At 47.2% G+C, this 22,751-nt stretch overlaps 1 protein-coding gene across 1 annotated transcript in view; it reads left to right on the top strand.

Annotated features, from left to right (window-relative positions):
• Positions 1 to 292: 292 nt before the first annotated feature.
• Positions 293 to 22,751, top strand: part of arhgap46a (Rho GTPase activating protein 46a) — a 28,797-nt gene continuing 6,338 nt past the window's right edge. The window contains 3 exon segments of the mRNA XM_084705441.1: positions 293 to 426; positions 11,063 to 11,536; positions 19,121 to 20,618. Coding sequence (XP_084561567.1) covers positions 413 to 426; positions 11,063 to 11,536; positions 19,121 to 20,618 — 1,986 coding nt within the window. The 5' untranslated portion in view covers positions 293 to 412.

Raw genomic sequence — 22,751 nt, 5'->3', positions numbered from 1 at the left:
GATTATCTAGCCACCGAACCACAGACTTTAAGAGATTAGAAGAGGGATTCAAGAGATAATTTAAAATATACATTCTATTTACATTTGTTTTAACTTCTCAAAAAGGTCTAATCTGTAGGCCAATATTAATTACTGTGCACATACTGGAAATATCGTCAGTGGAACGAAATGTCACTTGTCCCGTGAGTGGCCTGTGAGTAATAAACAGGAGGGAAGGGCGGGGGGTGCAGCCCGCACCGGGCGGGGACCCCCATCGAATTTCACGTGCGGAGACTCCATATCGGATTCACTATTGGAGAATTGTCTCATGCTCAGTGCCCTTACCGACCGTGGAAAGTAGCAGACAAGTTTGAGTAAACTAGTGAAATAGTCTTAATTCTAAAACATTCGTGTTGATTACAATGTGAAGGAAATGGCAGGGACAAGGTAAGTCATCTAATCTTCAAAACTATTGAAACGTATCGGACTGAGTTAAAAACATGTTATTTTTTTAATCGAACGCCCCGCGCTCTTCGTGTTTGAGTGGTGTAGGCTGCAACTGAGAAATCGTCTACCACTCCATGAAGGGAACTGCATTGTGCTAAGGGACCCAAAGAGTATAAGTTGGATTCAGAGTCAAACTTAATTATAGTTCCTTACTGCCCAACCTGAATTGTCAAGAAAAATAAATGTTTCGATGTAAACATTTTTTATGATGAACACGGTGGCTGTTTTGTATAGATGAGTGTAAATGTTATTTGTCAATTATTCCGAAGTTTGGAGGTTAAGGGCACACTTTATAAAGTAGGCCTAATAGACAACATGATTAATGGGTTACCGTTTTAATAGCCGATATAAACCGAGTTATTGTGTAGGCCTATTAGTGACTGCATAACGTTTGAAAGAGTATTGGTTTTTGAATAGTTTTATCAAGCTGTCAAACTAGCTGATCTAGATCATTTATAGTCATAGCTTTGTTCAAAGCAATTTAATGACATCTTTCCCTAACCTCTATATCAACTTGGTATCAAATCAACTCTTCTCGTGTGTTCTTCAGTCCTTATAAATATTGCATTTCCTGTTGGCTTAAATGTAATAATGACGTTCCTCCTCAATTTGGCTCAGTTTGCTTTTTTCTTTGGATAACAGACCAATAACCAAGGTGGAAAACAAATGCCCTGAAGACCATTTGTTTTTAAATTGGGCCTACTCCACCTCACTGGGCTGATTCACACGCTCTTAGACAGCTCTTATTCACTATAAGGCTTGCTTTGGGAAGTCTTGTCATTTGATTAGTTATTTATACATTTCAGTATTTGTCTCATAAACACCAAAATCCTAGTACACCTCAGATAAACACCATTTATTAATGGTTTACTTTTGATTGTCATTGGAGTTGATGAGAGGTTTTGTAATTGTGTTATTATTCCCCACTAAGGCATGGATTATTCCCCACTCAGTAGGGTATTGTAGACATTTTGATTAAAAAATGCTTGTCCCTCTAAATGATCATCATTAGATAGTGTGCCGTGCTGCAGAACAGGTGGTTATGGGTTTGAAACCCAAACCAAATGTTACATTGGTCTTGGAAATTGGATGGTCTAGGAAGCCCTCATAGTCAAGTCACTTTGAGGGCATGCGTTTACATTTAGTCATTTAGCAGACGCTCTTATCCAGAGCGACTTACAGTAAGTACAGGGACATTCTCCCCGAGGCAAGTAGGGTGAAGTGCTTTGCCCAAGGACACAATGTCATTTGGGGCGGGAATCGAACGGGCGGGAATCGAACTAACAACCTTCTGATTAATAGCCCGACTTCCTAACCAACCGCTCAGCCATCTGACCCCTTTCACCACCCACTTTTAAAACCTAACTCCAACCTTTCACCACCCACTGTACTTATAAATACTCTGGGATAGTCTCAAAAATATTGAAATGTCTTACTGGTGGAACCATGGAGACGGTGGACCCGGGGGCAGCAAGAGGTGTTTCAAGGTCCCTCAGATATGTCATTTATCTAGCCCAAGGAGTTGACATGTCACACCACTACAGTTCTGAACTCGGTAGTATGTCACCCCTCCCTGTACAGCTGGGGCCTCGATTCTTCTCCATGAGGCATTGGTGACAGCATTAGACTGTGTGCATCTGTGTGGTGTTGGGTTCTGCATACATGTGAGCTTCTCCATACCACACTATGCACAAAGGGAAATCACCTCTCAACACATCTCAACATACATGCTTCCATTATAGAATTCAGTATAGGATGATTGTGATATCATATCAGAATTGTCAAAAGACTAATAGTATTACAGATGCATATTTGATTAAACTCTAGACGTAATAGTTCTAGACCTACACCGTGTAGTTAGTTTGGTGCTTATCACAAATACAACCTAATTTAGGGCCACACCTCACTTGCCCCTTGTTAACTGATAAACCAAGTAACTCCTCTGCTCTGCTGAAGCTAATCATGGCACCAAACAATCTGATGGACCAAAATCTACTCACTTTACAATGCAGTTTTGTTAGTGAGGGCATTCATTCTGTCTAGCTAATTAATCTTACCTATTTTATGCCTGACATTCTTTAAGGTCAGACTATCAAAGTGCAAGCAGAGATGAGCCACACTAGGATGTTGTCTCCTTGTTTACTCTGCTGGCCCCCAACAGTCGGGCAGACAAAGGAACACAGGACACTGCATTCCTCCAGCAAGGTTACCTCAGTGCACAGCCAGGCCTTTTGGGCCTCATGTGACAATACAGACGCAGGACGTCCGTCAAACAATGGCTTTGAAGACAGATCTGTTTGATTGGCCTGTTGGGAGGAAGTGTGACGCGTTTGAGACTCCTTCTTCCGTGGTTCCAGTTGCTCGTCGGTGCCATAATGGGTTAAAACATGGGGGAAAGATCAACATGGTTCCTTCTGTTCCCTCTTTTCACCACCATGTGATTGTTGTAGGCTTTGTACAAAGGCTGTGTAGCCTAGGTGATTTGTCTATTCACATTTGTCTGTGTCCATCCAGCCCCTGACATTTGCAATCCCTCTTACACTGGGATAAAGAGCTGGCTTAACTTGCTTGCCTAAACTATGTTCAAACCTGATGGCCAGTCCAAGTTATCTGAGTGTTCCTAGATGGCATGATAAAGAATAACATTCCCAGGGTATAGGATGGTATGGCGTGGTATGATCGGATATACTTAGTCATATCTTCCATTCAAGTTAACTAATACTGTAGGTTATCAAGTTAATTATTGTTACTAAGATACATATTTATGTCATGTTTGCGCAAAGCTGCCTGTCTTATTCCTTTCACTCCACGTTCATTCTGCTGCTATTAGGAGAATGCTTATCAGTTCCAATACCCTGAAATACTAGAACAGGTGGAGGATGTTATGCTGACACCACTGTCCAGCTCCCCTCAGTGTGGAGCATTAACAGCTTAACCAGGCTCTGGGTCTGACCCAGGATCGGCTGTCAGAAGCCCATTTCCTTGGGGGGAATCATCATCCAAGATGCCTCCTTCCTGTGTGGCTCATCGGTCACCTCTGACCCCCCTTTCACCCCATCACTGCCCCATGCTCAGACTCAGGCCTCGTTTGTCATGTCAGCAGAGGAAGGTTAATGGTTGGGGGTTGTGTTCTCAATGCATTTGGCATCAATGTCAGCTATAAAGTTAGACAAGCCCAAAGTAGTATTATGTTGAGCAGGCACCAAGCAGATGGCTATGGTTGAAATTCCGTCTTTAAAAATGGTTCCTCCCTGCAGAAAAAAAATCTGGTTGGACCCCAGTGTGTGCACTTGTCCTCATTTGTCACGGTCTCACCTCAAAATTAAGAATTTACATTGAAAAATTATCTTAATGTCAATTACATCCTCATCAGTTATTTTGTCTCAATGTTTGGACAAGTGACCCCATTGTTCCTGGGTTGACAGCTGGTGTACCAGACAGGGAGTCTGTCCTGTATTTGGTAAACACCGTGATCTGTCCCTCCATGTCTCCTGCACATGCTCACTCATGTCCAGGGGCCCTCTGACCTGCTAAAAGGTCCATTTGTCATAGGCCAGAAAGGGTGGGAGGAGGATCAGTGGGAGCACAGGGGCTGTAAGTGGTCACACTGGCCCTATAAAACGGTTTGTTTTGGATTGACCGTTTCTGCCATGTGTGTCATACACAGCGCGTGACTAGTCTGCTCAGCTGTAGGGGGTCAGAAGTTGAATCTGCAGTGCTGCCTCATGCTTCTGCTTCAGTGGACAGAAGAACAGAACAGGGCTTTGATAATGACCCCCAAACAGAAGCCATAGAGGAGGATATTTATCCATTTACTATTCAGAACAACTTTAAGAACCTGTAAGTCATGGCACAGTATATATCTGGACGGAACATGGATCATATTCATCTTGCTAGCTGGAAGTGGCATGGGAAAGAGTAGCTTTGCTGGAGGTGGTGGAACGACCTTGCGGAATCCAGTTTAATCCTGTGCCAGGAGAATGAAAACTGTCTCTGGTTGTGGCTTATGGCAGCTGTTGTAGGAGGTCACCCCACTTCTCCCAAATATGTTCCAAGCTCCTCCCCCTGGGCTTAAGCTCAAAGCTCTGATTGGCTGGCAGCCATGTGGGAACGGAAATGGAGACAGTTGTAGCTGAATGAAGCCTGGTTGTTAATTTGACAATAGTGTCCATTGTCTGCTATCAGGCATTAGCATAGGGTAGGCTGCACAAGGATTGGAATGCATATGATTATGACTCACCGTTGGACTGGCTTGTCAGCTCAGGAGCTTGCATTCTATACAGAATAAGGCCCCCCTGAGGGTTTGTGTACAGACAACTCTTGGTTTTCTGATGCAACTTGTTAGGATGGTTTGGGACTTTGGAACATGCTTCCCTAATAAAACTGGTCATGGTCTTAATGTGCTTTTCTTCACACACAAAGTTCTTTGTACACCAAAGAGGACATCTGACAGCGGCACTACGCAGGTTGGACCAGTGCGTTGAAAATTGAGCCCAGTTACAATTACTGCACTCTCTAAAGCTCTGAGGCACAGAAACCAGATAGTCCAGTTTTGAGGTGTGTAGAGTCACTGCAAATGACTCACACCTTAAAATGATACCATTCACCACTGACACCAGACTGGAGCATCTGTTACACCATCTGACTGTAAGCTCTCCAGGCCATATCAGCCGTCTGCCTGTCTGTTCTGTCTGTGTGGAGGTGTCTGCATGGGGGTGGAGGTGACTGCATAGGGGTGGAAGTGGCTGCAGAGGGATGGAGGTGTCTGCAGAGGGATGGAGGTGTCTGCAGAGGGGTGGAGGTGACTGCAGAGGGGTGGAGGTGACTGCAGAGGGGTGGAGGTGTCTGCAGAGGGGTGGAGGTGACTGCAGAGGGGTGGAGGTGACTGCAGAGGGGTGGAGGTGACTGCAGAGGGGTGGAGGTGTCTGCAGAGGGGTGGAGGTGACTGCAGAGGGGTAGGGGTGACTGCAGAGGGGTGGAGGTGTCTGCAGAGGGGTGGAGGTGACTGCAGAGGGGTGGAGGTAACTGCAGAGGGGTGGAGGTGACTGCAGAGGGGTGGAGGTGTCTGCAGAGGGGTGGAGGTGACTGCAGAGGGGTGGAGGTGACTGCAGAGGGGTAGGGGTGACTGCAGAGGGGTGGAGGTGTCTGCAGAGGGGTGGAGGTGACTGCAGAGGGGTGGAGGTAACTGCAGAGGGGTGGAGGTGACTGCAGAGGGGTGGAGGTGACTGCAGAGGGGTGGAGGTGTCTGCAGAGGGGTGGAGGTGTCTGCAGAGGGGTGGAGGTGACTGCAGAAGGGTACAGCTTCCAGCCCTGCTTTGCTCTGCCAGGCATGTGGCTGCGACTGCTTTGGCTTAAAGTGCTTGACCCCTCTTCCCACCCTTGGCCTGCTGCCACTCTGCCCGTGTGTCAGGCCGGAGCGGCAAACACAAGGCCTGTTTCATCATGCAGAACATAACCCCCATGAAACATTCGCTTCAGACCCGGCCCCAGCGACGGAGCAGGCGTTGTGAGGGACGGACAAGAACAACTGTCGTCCCCCCTCAGGGTGAGGAAGGAAGGTGACAACCTGTCGGAACAGTGCATAGCATGGGGCTTGTCAGTCTGTATATAGACCCCCCTCAGGTACAGTGGGAAAGGGAAACATAGAACCCACTTTGAAGACTATGCAAGACTATGTACCTTTACCATCATAACATTCACTTCATACGTGATACATGATCCTGTAGGGCCTCAAGGCAGGGCTTGGAGAGACTTTTCACACCACAGAGATCACACAAGGCCTGTACGCCTCCCCTCACAGGCAGCCCTCTGCCCCTAAGGCAAGGAATCTTTTAACACAAACCACAATTACTTGTACCACGGAATTTAGTACTATGGTTCTTTTCGTGGAATGGCAAATAAACCCATTGTAATTGTTAAGAGAGGCAGCTGGTAAGAATGGATACAGTTTTAAGAGAGCTTTGTACTGTAGAGTATGAAACGGATGCCTAACACACAATGATTTAACCGTAGTGTTTCTTGGATGGAGTTGCTATGGGGATGAATGCCAACAGTTCCATGGAAGTCTGTTATCCTGTTATAGACTGCACCTTCAGCAGCGGTCATACTGGTCTGTGAGATGTACACAAACAGACTCACAAACATGCTCTAATTGTCAGTAGTTTTTTGTTGTTGACCCTTGCCCTTGGTGGAACGGTAGGAATGGGATTGAACAAAAGAACCAAAGAATGTGTTTGTGACAGGTGTACAGCTTTTTCTGTCATCTGAAACATGTGCTCTTTCCCCCCCCCACCCCCTTCATGTGATTGTTCTCTGTGACCAGGGTGTGGGAGCCTGCACGAGGCCTCTACAATGCTGACCCACATAAAGACTTCACACATACGCCTCTGTCCCAACCAAAAATGGAGTTAGTTAGATCTGGGTCCTAAGGTTTCCTTGGTATTCAGCCTTAAAATGCCTTCATTATTGCCTAGAAATCTAGATATATCTTACATGTACAGAAACAGTTTGAAAAGTTCAGTAAGATGCTGACAGGGCCTCCTCATTCACTTCAATATCTGTATTTCTTGGACGTGTTTGAGAGCTGCTCTGCTCTGTTCCAGTCCATCCCAGTCCACACTGTAAACGGGCTTCATGTTTCTCCTCACACACGGCTCATGAAGCTACTGCAGAGCACACACAGCTCATGTCTTCACTCTTGTTTTACAATATTTAGATAAGCACGTTGCCTAGGAGCAGACGGTCTATTTAGACTTTGAACATAACGTCCAATGACACCGAGCGCTGTCTGGGCCTGATTATTACTGCCTTAATATTGAGGTGCGTGCCACTGCTCGCAAGGCTGCAGCAGATGGCTAGCAACTCATGTTTGAAATGCAAGGTGAGCAGGGAGAAATTGAGCTTGTTAGCTTTACTGTGACCTTTTTATTTTTAAACTGTATCTGAGGAGTAAGGATGTATTTTGTCTCCAGATGGGAAATGGCAGGTCTGTAAATACACACAGGCGGACTTTGGCACTTGTTGCTGTGGCTGGTGAACTGAACTCTAAGATTACCCAGATGAATGGCAGAGCCTGTTAGAAACGGCAGCCTCAGGTCCCTCAGGGGAACTGACCAGAGACCAACTTAGAATAGCATAGCCTGTTGTTAGGCGAGGTTAGAGGTTAGTTTACGAGAGCAGTAAATGTTAAATGGGAGTTAAGGTTCGTCACTGGTGCCTATTGTCTCTCTACAAATTAATTCAAGAGCAAACAAATACATAATAATCCCTTATTTAGCTACACGTCTGAGTAGGTGCTGTCAGTGAATCAGAAGCAGCAGAATGGTATTCGAGTGATAAGCTCCTCAACAGCCTTGACTAGATGAGTTGATAACAAACTGACTCATCTGCCTTTTCTCTGACCATTGCACTTTTTAAAACTTTTTCGTCTCTATGATTCATCTTTCCATGGATGAAAAAAGTAAAACTAGATAGGAAATTGAGGAGGACAGAAAGCCAACATAAAACAATGAGAGAAAGCTGCGTGTTGCCCTATTTTCAGACAATGAATTGTCCACTCCTATGTTTTTCACTGCTGGGAAAAGTGCCATTTACGGTTTCTTTCTAGAACAATGGAGCAGATTCCATGACCAGGACGGTGTTGTTCTCCGCTCCAGGAAATCTCTATAAGATCAGATGTTATTTCTGGACTATGGATTTTATTACTGTAAATTACAGTTGGATGAAATATTTTCTTCAGAGCAAGATCTCTAACACTTTGGCAGCAACAGGATGGTGGAGAGAGATGGGCTTCCCGTTTTGGTGCAGCGTTCTGTCAGGTTTTCTGTGTTTGCAGAGGTGTTATTCTATTTGACTGGACTTATTTTTAGTCATCCTAGAATAACCATGTGCTGCAAAATGGTCTCCTTGACCCAGATGGGAGACAAAGAAGCAGTGTGCCATGGGAGATGATGGTCTGTGTTATCAGATGAAGAGTACAAGACTAAACACCAAAGCTTATTTGAAGGCCATATTTTTCCACTTGCTCCTAAGCACAACCTCAGTTGCTGTATTATTTCTGAGCGTCATGTTGAGAGATTCCTACCCATGTTTAATGAACTGCACCCGCTGAATGGTGTCATTGTCATACCGAGAAGCCGTCTCAGGGTAGAGCTAATGTCTGCTTCAACGACATGGATCAACCCTGAAGTGAATCAGGTGCTATGTGCGTTGGTCACACGAGCATGTGTGTAATGACTTAATATTAGATTGTTACAAAACATTTGCAGTACAAGTCTGAGTTCACTGAGGCAACGCAGACTGCATTCCACACCATTAGGAGCACCCTCAGTGAGTGGGCTCAGGTCACAGGGCTTTCTTAGTCAGACTTTGTGTTTAACTGCTCTGTCTTCCCGTTCCTTCATGAGCAAATGACCAACAGTACTACCTCTATAAACCTATGGAGTGACACACGGTACCAGCCACGAGCTCCAGACTCCCAGCTCTGCACTCGTACACAGGGTGTCTCCCTTGTGGAGTGAAGTGGGTGAGGGATGTCACACTTCACAACGCAAGAAGCACTCCCAGAATACCTCTTCCAAGAATTTCCGAACATGACGACCAGTCTATCTTCCAGCTTATCTCTGCCTGTCAACAGAAAGCCCATGGCTCTACTCTGCTCTGACTACTGTTTATTTATCCAGAAGGAAGGGCCCTTACGCAACCACTAACCCCATACTGTTTCTATCCCGTTTACGATGGCCTGCGCTGCTGACCCTTGGACCCGGGTTTCCTGTAGGAGCGTTCACGTGGCATGTTCCTGTGCACATGTGTTCATATCTGGAGTTTGGCTCCCATCTTTCTTTCTCATTACAATAATGTAATGCCAAACACATGACGGGGAGAAATTCAGCATGAAGGGTTGTGTATGTGCGCGTGTGTGTGTGCGTGTGTGTATGAAAGCCCCTATAGGGACTTTAGTGCAGTGAGAGGCTGAAGGTTTGGTCGTTTGGGGGGGATGCTGACTGACTCACTCTGAACGTCCCTTTATTCCAAGTTTTTTTTTTTTTTTTTTTTTCCAAGTTATTCCCACCCATTAGCTGTAGATCTGTCAGCTTAAAAGTCGTCTGCTCTGGTAAAAAAAAAGGCCTTTTTTCCAGGTCCCTCTTTGTGTGTAGTCACTAGCCAGACAGGTTACCTCTACCGCCATGATGGCAGCTCTTAGGAGAAACACACACACCACACATGGACGTACACACATCTCATCCTCATCATCTCTTCTTTTACACACACTCGAGAATACAAAATGACCAATCTACTGTTTGCGATGCGCTCGTCACTCGATATGGGCTAAGATTCCCCTAGTCACACTGATGACAGTCATGTGAGCCGTGACCCTCGGTTCTGAGCTTGTGGAGCGTCGGAACAGATGGCCTCTCCGCTCCAGTGTGCAGCATGGAGCAACACTGGCAGGGGTGGCGTACTCCTGTGCCTCTCCACGTCAACCTGGCTCTGAGAGGCGCAACGTGGAGAGCTTCAGCTTGATGCTGGACAAAGACATGTACACCTCAGAAATAGTGAGTTTGTCACAGTACATTGAATTGGATTAAGACATTTTGATTGAATATAAAATGGCAAGAAGCAGTCTGGCTATGGTACAGCAGAGACGACCCTCCTGGCAGAGCTGCTTGGCACGGCTTGTCTGTGGCTATTTTGGAGGCTGGGAATAGGGGTCTTTCTTGGCGAGAGCACCAGGAACAAATGTGTGCATTTGGTCACAGTATCCCCCTGCCCCCACTCTCTGCCGCAGGTGGCCTGGCTTTGGGCATGTGTCCTAATCTTGTCAGTGAAGAGAAAAGACCAAGAGTCCATCCCAATAAAACAATTCCTCCACCTCTTTACCCTTTCTGTTTTATAAGCTCTACCATGCTGGGAAATAATTATATGATTGCATTAAAAGCACAGTGAATGTGATATTTCATAAAACGATTCCACATTTGCTAAATACTGTTTTATAACAGAGGTATCTCTACCGACTACCTTAAAACCCCCCGCCTTTCTCTGAAATGTAGTTCATGATACCATTGTGTCTGAGCCTGACGGCTTGCCCTTCTTCTCTTTGAAGCATTGCTCTGTATTGTGTATGTGGGCCAGTCTGTGTCTCTGTAGGTCATGTTGGGTTTGCTGCTAGCGCTGCTCAGCTTTTCTGGGGGTGCTGGGAGCGGATGGTGCTCCTCAGGCCTGCTGGCCGGGCCTGCTGGCCGGGCCTGGCGCTGGTCCTGGTGCCATAGCGAGCGTGTCCACCTGTCTCTTAGTCAGAACAACACACACTGCTGCTCCTGCTGCTCCTCTGCTCACCAGAGAGGTGACATCACTGCTGAACCAGCGCTCCCACACTCACACACAGATGGATACGTGTGGTGGACACAAACATTCCCTCCTGCTCCATATGGCCTGTTGAACAGGGTTTGTCCAGGGACACTGGGGTTCTGCGGTTTGAAGTCTGATGTCCCATAAAGCGATGATTGCCTGTAATCACTGGTGGTCTTTCCTTCTCTCTGCCGTCCTGGTGACTGTCTCTCCTGTGCCTTTTTTCCAGCTCTGATTGGGTGGAGATCCTGGAGCCCCGCTCCCGGGAGCGCATGTACGTCAACCTGGCCACCGGCGAGTGTGGCTGGGACCCCCCCTTGGGCGCCCCTGTGCGGCAGGCCGACGGCAACCAGTGGTGGGAGCTCTTTGACCCCCAGAGCGGCCGCTTCTACTACTACAACTCTGTTGGCCGCCGCACCGTCTGGCATCGCCCCCAGGGCGGTGATATCGTGCCCCTGTCCCAGCTACAGGCCATGAAGCGCTGCTCCGAGGCCAAGCGAGCAGGGGGGACCGGAGAAAGGCATCCTGGGACAGGGAGTATTGGGAGCCAGGGACGCCGCACCCCTCTGCCCGAGCAGGGCCCGCCCAGCCCCAGACCCCCTGACATCAGCGAGAAGGAGAACACGGAGCCGGATGCAGGCCCGAGGGTGGACAGCAGACCTCCGGGAGACGGCTCCACGGACACCAGCAGGGATCCCCAGAGGTACGTTCCGTCAGTCTGGTCTCATCACCCCACATCACCGTGACTCAACCGAAGAGAATGGACTTAGTTATTGGAAGATCCTATTTTCATGATGCGAAACAATTGACCAATAATGGTAACCATTAGAAACTCTTTTATTTTCATTCTCACTTATCTTAACGTTCCACATGCTTGTGTTTCCGTAGCATCGCCTGTGAACCGTACTCGGTACTTTGAGCAAATTGCTTCCAAATGCAAAGACAGTGTGCAGTTCTATTAGTGTGCATGACATTTACCCCCACATGGCTGTTTGGATAAAGGCCCTAACAGTAAGCCTTTCAGAGACCCCATCATGTGCTCTGCTCTGTGGCATAGTCCAAACCACCATGGCTCCCTCAGAGTCAGATTCCAGGCATGCCAGTTGTATTTCCTCTGGCCCTCGGCCACCAGGCCAGTCTTAGTGCCCCTGTGTGATCATGGCTGGCTCTCTTTAGTCCTATATGCACATTTCATTTCTAGAACAAACCCAGGTCCCTAACCATGACAGACAAGGGGCTCTCTGGAGGAGGACATTTGAACCACCGCAGTTCAAACGTGACCGCATGGGTTCCCTCCCTTGATATCATTTCATAGCCAGATTTGTGTGTTTATAAACCGAGCACACTTGATGGGGCATGTGAAGGAGTCCATCTTGGGTAAAACAGATGCAGAACAGCTTGGTTCTAGTCAGAAACAGGAGGGGCCTGCTGTTTACAGAAGGTCTCCTGCGGTGTCCAGAGGTCTTCTCCTCATCCTGGATCATCCCCTGCCATGTGCTGGAGCTCACAGGCACCACGACGAGCTCTCGCTCCTTTGACCCCCGGCCCTGATGATTACGTAAACTGGAGGGGTAACAAATTGCTCGACCCTCACTGTTGGAGAGCCCAAAGCCTCCTTGACTCCACTCAGCTTGGTGGTCGTCCGTAATGACTCAACCTTTCCCAGAAGTCTCTCTGTTTCCCCAAAACAATGGACAGCTGTGTCTTTGAGGCTCACATGGGCTATACACCCCTCTCAGCCATATGGTGTTTCTCCCTGGCCTTTCTCCGTCTCTCTTAGCAAGTAATTAGATACGACCACGTAATGAGGAGAGACTCTGGAATGTGACAGCGCAAAATGGATCAAAACAACTCAGTGGTTTCATGTTTGGGGTTCGGGAGGAACAGCTCTTCTTCAGCTCTGTCTAACTTATTGATAATGACATGGGTGAGCTGTAAGGACCCTCAGAGGAGGGAAACCTTAGCAGTTGTGTAATGTTGTGGGGTCAGAGTTGAACAGGGCACATGTGGTAGGTAAAGGTGTTCCTGAAAGGGAACACATGTAAAAAGTTGATTGCTGATATTTTAATAGAAAGTTTTGGGGGCATTTCCATGTGAACATCGTCAAGTCATTCAGATTTTCAGACGCCCCAGTTCTTATTTTGTTCTTACTTCCTCTATTTGCGGTTTTGGTGATATACTAAAATCCCTTTTTAAATGTTCTTTTCTTATTAACCTTTTTGACATCTTTGCCTGAAGTTGTGCAATGCCAGAGAATTTGTGCTATGCTTGAACATTTTATCTGGCTTTCAATCACATGAAAATGTCCTCAACTCTCCCCACAAAATAATATCAGGAACCAAACAAAATGAAAGCAAAAAAAACATGTTGTCCACCATACCATGATGATACCTATCTGTCTGTTTTCCAAAATCACACCGTCTATGTTATTCCACACAGCATGTTTTATGGATCCAGTTTCCTGGTGTGTGTGCACATGCACGTGTGTGATGAAGGCAGCTCTAAATCTGTTACTCATTGGCTAACTCTTATCACATGTTCTGGGACTTTCTGGGTATTTTCACACTGTGGATCTCAACAGGAAAACACCGTAAACTCCAGGGCTGAAACATGTCCCTAACATGTCCTAGCAGGGAGCTGATCTGTAGGAAATATAAAAGGTTAAAGCTGACAGTGGCTTCCTTCTTGTCACATCTGTTGTACATTTCACCACTGTTACCTCTGAGCTGTGTGTAAGATGCCTTGCTTCATGGTGTCTAATAAGTTACAGAGAGTGGCTGAATTGAAGGGGAAATGTCATGCTTGTTGTGGGCACAGAGCAGAGAGGTGTAAGATAACCCAGAAGTGACCTGGGATGGTTCACATTAGGGTCACAGTGCACCTTTGTCCTGGGTGGGCTATAATAAACCACTTGAAGAAGAAAGGCCCGCCAGTTGAGCACAAGTTTCCCCAGGGTCAGTGGAGGGCTTTCTCTAAGAGGAAGTCAGGAGCTGCTGAATAGTGAACAATGCTGCCAAATCAGCAGTGTTCCTTCTCATTTAGCCTCTAATGACACAGTAGTACACATCAGTGATTGGTGGTTTTCTGTTTGAGGCATTCAGACAAGAGATCAGACACACTAGGAACTTGCTGTTCTGGATTGTCAGCTATTTTATGCAGACAGCTTCCCATGACATGTAATATAGAAGTTTCTATTTTGGTCCCTTTTTGAACTCTTAACGTATTTTCTCACAGTTTGTCTCCAAAAAATATAGAAACAATCTCTTCAATCTCAAATGAGACCAGACACAGGCTTTTCCCCTGTGCTTTCTGTTTCTTATGTTTGGAATTTTATAAAAAATTACTCGTAGATGTGGAAGATGAGGAAAATAATCCCCTTAAACCCCATGCAGGTCAAATTGAAAGTGAATAGTGTTTGTAGGGAAATCACCAGTAGACTGATGTTGGAAACGAGGAGGAGTCTCCGGTTGGAATAGTGGATCGTTTTAATAAGTCACACATTGAGTGGATGTTTACAGGGACAACACAAGCCTCTTACACTTTCATCTCCCTAAACATGCCGGACTAGCCGCAGCTTTTTACACACACTTGGAAACGAGACTTGTAGTCATTTTATATCCTCATTCCTGGCTTGGTAAGGTTTCTCTGCTCTCACCACATTTCCTTTTAAGTTGGCCTGGATAGTTGGTAGTTATTTCAAAGTGACACTTTGAACTTGGTGGGTTGCGATCTAGTTAAGTGTTACTTTGTAAATGGGTGTTCATTTTGACTGTCCTTATTTCTCTCTGTATCACTTTATCTAGCTTGTCCCAGTTTTCTGTCTCTCCCGTGTGAACGCTCAATTGTATGGTGTCCCTAGAACTAGATTATAGACCTACTGTTTTATGGTTGGAACTGGAGCAGAGAGTGCAGCATTTGTATTTTAAACATTCTTTAAGGGTTTCTGAGAGGCTTTCAGTGACTCATGAAGGGTCAGTGGCTTCACACGTAAATAAGCCTTAGTCATGATACACACAAAAGCTGTATAGTTGATCCAGTGTAGTGCCAGTGTCTGAACAGTGTCTCTTACTACCTATACAGTAGTACGAGCACCTCCAGATCTGTTTTGTAGTTGTAGACCGTAACATTTTAAACTGCACTTTTACACACTGTGTCTGTAATCCAAGAAGTGTGTCCTGCTGGGATATCGTTTTACATGAACAGATGTGGGGTCGTCGTTCACATTTGAGAGGGCACGTCTCTCTGGCATCAAGATGTGATGGGCTCTGTGTCACCGTATCCCTGAGTCATGGAGAGCAGCGCTCCCGGTTGGTGTTCCTGGCCCAGGCAAGGGTTTCCTATCAGGGTGGTTGGATGGAGGGTGAGGTGGGTGGGTGTGGATCTTGCCAGAGGTATGTGCAGCTGGTAGACACGGTGGCTCAGGAGAGGGCGGTGCGTAACTTCAGCTGCTAAAGGACAGCTGGGTCGTCACCCTCAGAGGTGTCTCCAAGTCCCATGTCTCTCACTGCTCCTCTAAGTGTTTCTCAGGCCTTTGAATAGACTATGTCATATGGCTTGTGTGTCAGTGTAGTGTCAGTGTAGTGTCAGTGTAGTGTCAGTGTAGTGTCAGTGTATGCCATATGGACTGTACGTGTTTATTGTGGCCTGCTGGGCGCTAAGGGTGTGCCATGTTCATTGTCGCTAGAACGGCCATGACATTGTCTCTGTGAATCCTCTTTGTCTCTCCATTTCCTTCCTGTGTGCAGATTGCGAGGGTCTGATTGGCCAGACTCCGAGGTGTTTGTGTGTATAGTGCCTGGCCTGTGCGACCTCTTTTCCTTTTCCTGTCTGGCAGATGATAATAATAATCCTGTTTGGTCCCCACTATTCCCCGGGGTATATTTAAGAACGTCCCAGTCGATATCCCTATCCGCCACACTGACTCATATGATGGTTATTCCAGGAAGGATACAGAACTGGAATATTTATTGCAAATAGCTTATGTATATTTAGTACGTTTTTGCGTCAACCCTCATATTTAGTGCAGCATACAGACTGGTCAGCGGCGTAAGACACCAGAGCTACCAAGACTAATTGAAATTTGCTGACCGTTAAGTTGATTTGCTGCCCCATAAGCCAATCAAATTAGTCCGTTGGGCTCCAGAGGACTTAACTTCATTTCAACTTCTGTGTTGTCCTCACATGTTTGATGGAATGTGTGTTTGGACAAGAATGGCTGATATTCAAATGTGTCTACACATGAAAATATGCTTTGGGGGACCTTATGATGAATTGTGGAATATATAATCTCTCTTTACAAACATCTGAAAATACATGTCAGGTACTGCAGTTAGCATGATGTAATGCAGGAGACTGGCTTTATGGTTGTGGTAAAGCAAACATGTTTATCAAGGGCCCAAGAAAGACTGATGTGGTGCTTTCTGTTATATAAGAATGTGTTTGTTTGAGTTAATCTGTAGGTTCTTTCAAAAATTGGCCTCAACCTTTGCACCCCCCCACCCCACCCCTCGATTGCTGCCGTTTAGAGGCGTTGCCGTGACGATAGCACAGTTATCCATTGTGTGAGGCTTCTCACCACCCTAGAGGCCCCAGAATGAGCCCTGAGGAATGCCAGCGTTCCCGCTCATTCCCCCTCCGCACTCTCCCACGACTAATCCTCCTCTCATTTACACACTCGCGCCGGCCTTGCTCCCTCTGTCTCTCTCTCTCTGGCTCTCTCTCTGCTTCTCTCGCTGTGGCTCGCTCCCTCTCTTTCTTCCTATTTTCTTCTTTTTTTTTTCATGTCTCCTCCTTCTCCACCTTCTTTCTCTCTCTCTCTCTCTCTCTCTCTCATTTCACAGACAGAGAGTCGAAGTTGACCACAGTCCCCATGTGATCATGATAATCATCTGTAGTCCGCTCAGTGCTGACACTCCACATACTGTACCAATGCTGGGGGGCTCAATGCATTAGCTTGCACCCCCCTAGCTTGAACAATGACTACTGAACAACAGACACAAAGCCAAGTGAAATCCTCAGAGCTGGGAGCCAGACCAGCAGACTCATTCAGTTATGTGTCTGATTTCACCCCTTCAACCACAGCCAGACTCAGGATCGAGTTTCTGCTTTTGTTTATTGGCGTTTCTGAGAAGGCTGACACAATGCACAGAGAACATTGTGGATAATTTGGCATGGGACTGATGGTGTTCCACCAGATATTTGTGTGGATGTAGGATCTAGAACATGCTTTACTGAGTAGCAGGATGGCAAAAAAAGTTCTTTATAAAGCCTCCATGAGGATCGTCTAGCCCTTATGTTCCGGCCTTACCCCTGTGTGAATGTTGCATTAAGCATTTCCTGTGTGTGTGTGTGTGTGTGTGTGTGTCAGCTCCCTCCAGGGGGCCTCACAGCACAGGAAGTAGAGCCCACCCCTCAAACCAGGCACATAGATGGAGAATGAGACTACTCATTAACTATACTGTGTTAGTCATCTGACATGTTGATACAACAGGAACCTTACCATGAGTAGTACCATTTTCATGGTGTGCGTACTGTATGTTATTGTTGTGTGGTCGTGGTCACTTTTATATCATTCTACCACAGTAATTACCCTCCAACGGTACCCCAGTAAACTGATTACGCGTATTATTCTTTTTGTCATTCAATTATCTGATGATGGTTTGGTCTGTCTGTCTGGTTTTCTTTGTGGTGACACCACAAGCCATGGACATGACAGCGGGAGAACTTGTGTATTGATGACAAGCAGAAACAGGTCTCCTGCGCTTTCAACCCAGCCAGCTCTCTGGTCATTCTCTCACACCCTTCTGTGAGAACTAACAGCCTGAAAAGTGTCAATTTGAAGTGGGTCCTCAACTTGGACTGTCCCCACGTGTGTGTGTGTGTGTGTGTGGTGTGGGGGGTGGGGGCTGTAAACAGGTTTGATTGGGCTTTTGTGGCATGAAAGGGAGAAGAAGATCCTTGGAGTGTTCCCAGCAGCACCAGGGTGCCTGTGGTGCTGCCAGGTGGCTCCAAACCAGCTGTTTATAGACTTTGGATGGCGTATCTGTGGAACTGTTTGAAGTGGTTGTTTACTTTCAAACCACTGAGGTGGCGTGACTCACTCTGACACAGAGAGTGTGAGAGAGCAACAAAAAGAGAGAGAGAGAAGTCTATGCAGTGGCTCGGGGGGGGGGGGGGGGGGAGGGTGAGGAAGTTTGGCAGGAGTCTGAGAAGCTGTGTCCCTGGGGGGATTGCTTATATTGTTACAAAAAAGATGGGATGTGGGGGGGCTTTCTCCGTCCTCTTCCTGCCCTCAACTTAGCTTTTCCAGTGAGCCCTGAGCTAAGAGGAAGCATGTGAACAGTAGCACCATGTTTTTATTTGACTGACGAAGGACAAAAGGTCTAGGGTTTGACAGACGTTGATAACTGTGCTAAATTAGCTGTAATGTAGAGGAGGTGAAGGTAAGTGGCTTCATTCAAAATTCTTAATCTGTGGCAATAAAACTACCGGTAATGACCTTTGTTTCTTAAACAGAGGCAGCTCTTTTTTAGAGCTCAAGGATTTTGCATAAGTCACAGTTTGTCATATAACCTTTGAATGTTCGTTTTACAGTTTGTCATAAAGCCTATGCATGTTAGTAATGTGTTGATTAACATCAAGCTGATTTTGACTATCTGTGAGAATAATAGTTGGATCAAACTGAAAACAGTGTGACCAGATTGATGGAAAATGGCTTTCTAATGCTGGGATTATCATTCATTTAGATTGAGACTGTAATCATGCTCTCAAATTTCGGTTTCAGGAATCACATAAATCATTTGGCCAGGATCAGTTGGCATCTTGTTCTGTCGAGTTGCTTATCAAATGTGTTAAATGAGGCCATGTAATTAGCTTGACACAACTGTATTGGGTTGTTGTTCAAATTGTAAAGGGGTTTAAACACTTTGGGTCATCTTCCACACTTGAGGTTGAGACAAAATCTGGGATTCTGAACTTTCCTCAGTTAGATGACTTGACCTCATACTATATATTTAGGGTTTTAGTTGCACAACAGAAATAGTTATTGACATGTAATGGCTTTCTAGACTATAAAGGGAACAAAAGGCTTCTGACGGTCAGTGAAACGTTTTACAATGTTCTGTAAAAATGTGTGGAGCTATTTTCCCAAGCCAATTGTGGAAGTTCAAGCCAGAGGCTTTCCATTGGAATTTTAAGAAAATATTAGTCGACAGACAAAAATGATGACATGTATTAACTCTATCGATACACAAGGTGAATATATGAATGTATTTCCTGTCTCTTCCAGGGACCCCTCACAAAGATGGCAGCCGTCTCCGGGCTCCAAGGCAGCCATGTTGGTGAAGGTGAACAGCGTCAGCAGGCCACAGCCAGGAGGAGCCTCTAGTGCTGCCCTGCAGCAACAGCACAGCACACACGCCAAGCCCAACAGCCACAACACCTTGACACTTCTCCCTGTTAGTAGCAAGCCCCCAGGGGGTCACGTCTGCTCTGCACAGGGCTATAAGACGGCCCCTTCTGGCAAGATGGCTGCCGATGCCCGTCAGGCTCACCACCTGAGGAAGGGGAGTAACGGCAGCTTCTGTCTGGTGAACTCTGACCCCGGCCACCCTAGCCCTGGCCCTCAGAGGTCCCAGACGAGCACCCCGCGACCTGTTTCTCCCCAGTATGGCTCTGGGTCTCCGCTCTACGATGACCCAGTGTCAGAGTGTCCGATCTATGACGAGCCCCCAGTGGACATGGAGGTGGAGGGGGCTCACCTCCACAACGGACCCTCCCTGCCCCGGCTCACCCCCAATCACAGCCTCCAGAAATCCAGGCTCCTCCAGCAACCTGGTCCCTCTCACTTAGGCTCCAGACACAAGAGAAACCCCTCTGCCTCCGACTACAGCCCAGCAGGCCTGGAATGCATCAAGCACATGGTCAACGTAGACCCCAAACAAGGGATTCTGTCCAGCTCTCCTGTCCCTACACGCACCCCCTCCCCAATCTCTAGACCTGACCCCCAGGCCCAGCCCAATCCCCATCCCCAGCCCCAGGCTCGTCCCCAGGCTCATCCACAGCCCCAGGCTCATCCACAGCCCCAGGCTCATCCACAGCCCCAGGCTCATCCCCAGACCCAGACCCAGTCCCGAGGGCAACAACAGCGAGAGAGGGAGCCCGGGACACCCGGCCCTAACACTCTGGAGAAGAAGCAAACATGGAGGGCCCTGGAGGCCACTGTGCAGAGAGCCATGGAAGCACGCCACAGTAGACAAAGTAGCCAGGCCTCCCAGGACTTCCCTACCCCGCCTCCACAGCCTGCAGCTACCTACCAGGACTCTGGCTACTCCACGGGACCCTCCCCCAGCCTGAGGAGAAAGAGCCGCAGAAGAGTTGGGGCCGGGGGTCGGCCCGGCTCAGTGGGCAGCAGCGGGGAGCTGTGTGCCCTCAATGAGAGGCTGATGGCAGAGATGAGGGAGGTGGTGAGCCGCTCCAACACCATGAGGGAGGTTAGGGCTGATTCAGAGGTGGGGGAGAGGGGGGCTGTGCCCCGGACTCGCTCCCCAGCTGAGTCCCTCAGGTGGTTTGGAGGAGGGAGGTGCTCATCCAGGGAGGATGTAGTTGCTGGCGCTGGTGCCAGCCGCTCGTTGAGCAGGGTGGGTAACCATGGCAATGCGGTCTTGAACCCACTGGACATGCCTGGGAGGCAGAAGAGGACCTACGAGAAGGTGGACACTCTGGAGACGAGCATCGCCAGCCAGGCCAGTCTGTCCTCCCCAGAGACCTCCGGACCACCACCCCAGGTATGGTGTGTGTGTGTGTGTGTGTGTGTGTGTGTGTGTGTGTGTGTGTGTGTGTGTGTGTGTGTGTGTGTGTGTGTGTGTGTGTGTGTGTGCGTGTGTGTGTGTGTGTGTGTGAGGGGGAGAGGGAGGCAGAGAACAAGATAGTCATTCCAAAACTGACTAACTAGACTTTGTCAATTCTTTAAATTCATTTCAACTGCATTTGCATGCCAATTCTTGTGTGGTTTATTTGGATTCATCTTAACTTACTCAGGTCTGTCCATGACTACTTCTACCACAGGATTCCCTGTATAATGTGAGACCAGGTTGAGCTCCCAGACCAAAGTGTTTTTGAAATATTAATTCTTGTTGTTTGTGCAAGATCCAATTTATAGAAGTCTTCCCCCAAAATGTTTGCAAGCGAACAGATATTATGGAGTGCTAGATAACCGGATAGATTAATTTATCATCACAGTTTCAGCCACACCACAAAAGTTCATAATGTAAGATACACACACACACATAAATGTAAACAAAAAGGAAACTTGCTAAGTGTCATGTTATTACAACAAGATCTCATGAAATTAAGGTGACTATTGGTCTGCCATGAACTGTTACATAAGCATTAGTGTTTATCCAGATCTGAGTCTCAGAGCTCGGGGAGCTACTCTCACGCTGCTTCTAATTCCTATAAATCACACCCTACCCATCCAGCCATGGCCTTCACAACAGATCAGTGTTTAACACTGGAACGTTCCACTAACGTGATGTGTCCAGGCCTGACGACAAGCACAGCCAAGCATCAAGCGAATCAGCCCAGTGGTACCTGTCACCCTCTTACTGTCCCCCACCTGTCCAACACAACAGGCCTTATGTCCCCCAGCTCCCTGCCCTGGAATCAGGATGCTGAGCCAAGCCTCAGAGACCCAGGACGTGGCAGCCTCTAGTCCGGAAGGAGGGCTACTGCGGCCCATATGGCGCGAGCTTAGGAGGGAGAAGAGGTAGAGAGGTGCTACGGCTGCAGCAATCATAGCCACTTGGCCTGGCCAGGGGAGAACTAAGAGTGGCCCCCTTAAGTCTGTCCAGGAATGTTCTACAGACCTCCTGTTACATCATCATACACTGTGAAATAGATTACGTTCAGACTGCCTGTGCTTAAAAAGCAACACACAGACACACAAGCACAGTACACATTTAACCACACACACATATGGACAAGTTGGACAAGACTCTGTTGAGTTTTCCAATATTATTTTATCCATTACATAGTATAGGAACTTGGAACATTTTCTTATTTTTGATAGACCTGTGGTTTAAGCCAATACAGAAATAGAATACCCCCATGTCCTGGCTCATTTGGCTCAGCTATCTGTATGAAAGGAAAAGGTGAAATATTAGAGGTATAAATCATATGTAGTCAATGTCCCCTAGCCCAGTCAAAATGATCCCTGGTTTTATCTGAGCTCATATTATTGACCCTTGCCACCATCTCAAGACTGCCAGTACATGAAAGGCCATGAAAACTCTGGTGACCAAAGCCAAACCATGGAGACGCATTATGATCAAACCCTCTGGCACACTCCCCCCCCAATTTCCATCATGCTCACATTAAGAAGATACACCGCATGTTTTATGTTCAGATAGTAAATTCTTCCTTTGATTTGGCTGGATTTGTTGTTGTTCCTGGCTCTATCTGAGTGTAGCTGGATTACTGGTTTTCACTGAGGGCAGTGGGCGGTGACTGTAGAAGGTTTGTTCTAGCCTGAAATCCCTTCTTGGGATCAGAAGGTCTTGGGTTGGAAGGACTCAGTTCTTAGCGGGAGTTGGAGAAGAAGGAGGAGGAGGTGCTGTGTCTGTCTGTAGTCACCTGCTCCTGACAGGCAGATCCATATGGATATTTGGGACATTTTAAGGGATGCACCTTCTTCCGGTCGGGAACTAAATGTACTGACCCTGCAATAATTCCCCCCCGAGCCCTTGCACTGCAGAGGAAAGAGCCCAGACCACGCTGAGGAGACTGCAGCTGTACAGATACGTACCACTGACTGAACCTCTCTCTATCTTCTTCCTCCCTCTCTCCCTCGACTCTCTCCCCCTCTCTCTGTCGTACTCCCTCTCTCCTTCTGTCCTCGTCCCTTCCCCTCTCTTTCCCCC

The sequence above is a fragment of the Hypomesus nipponensis genome, chromosome 9 (genome assembly GCF_054491055.1).
Source record: "Hypomesus nipponensis isolate SF chromosome 9, ASM5449105v1, whole genome shotgun sequence".
Classification (NCBI taxonomy): Eukaryota; Metazoa; Chordata; class Actinopteri; order Osmeriformes; family Osmeridae; genus Hypomesus; species Hypomesus nipponensis.
The sequence above is the reverse complement of the archived record's forward strand: the minus strand, read 5'-3'. Positions and strand labels throughout refer to the sequence as shown.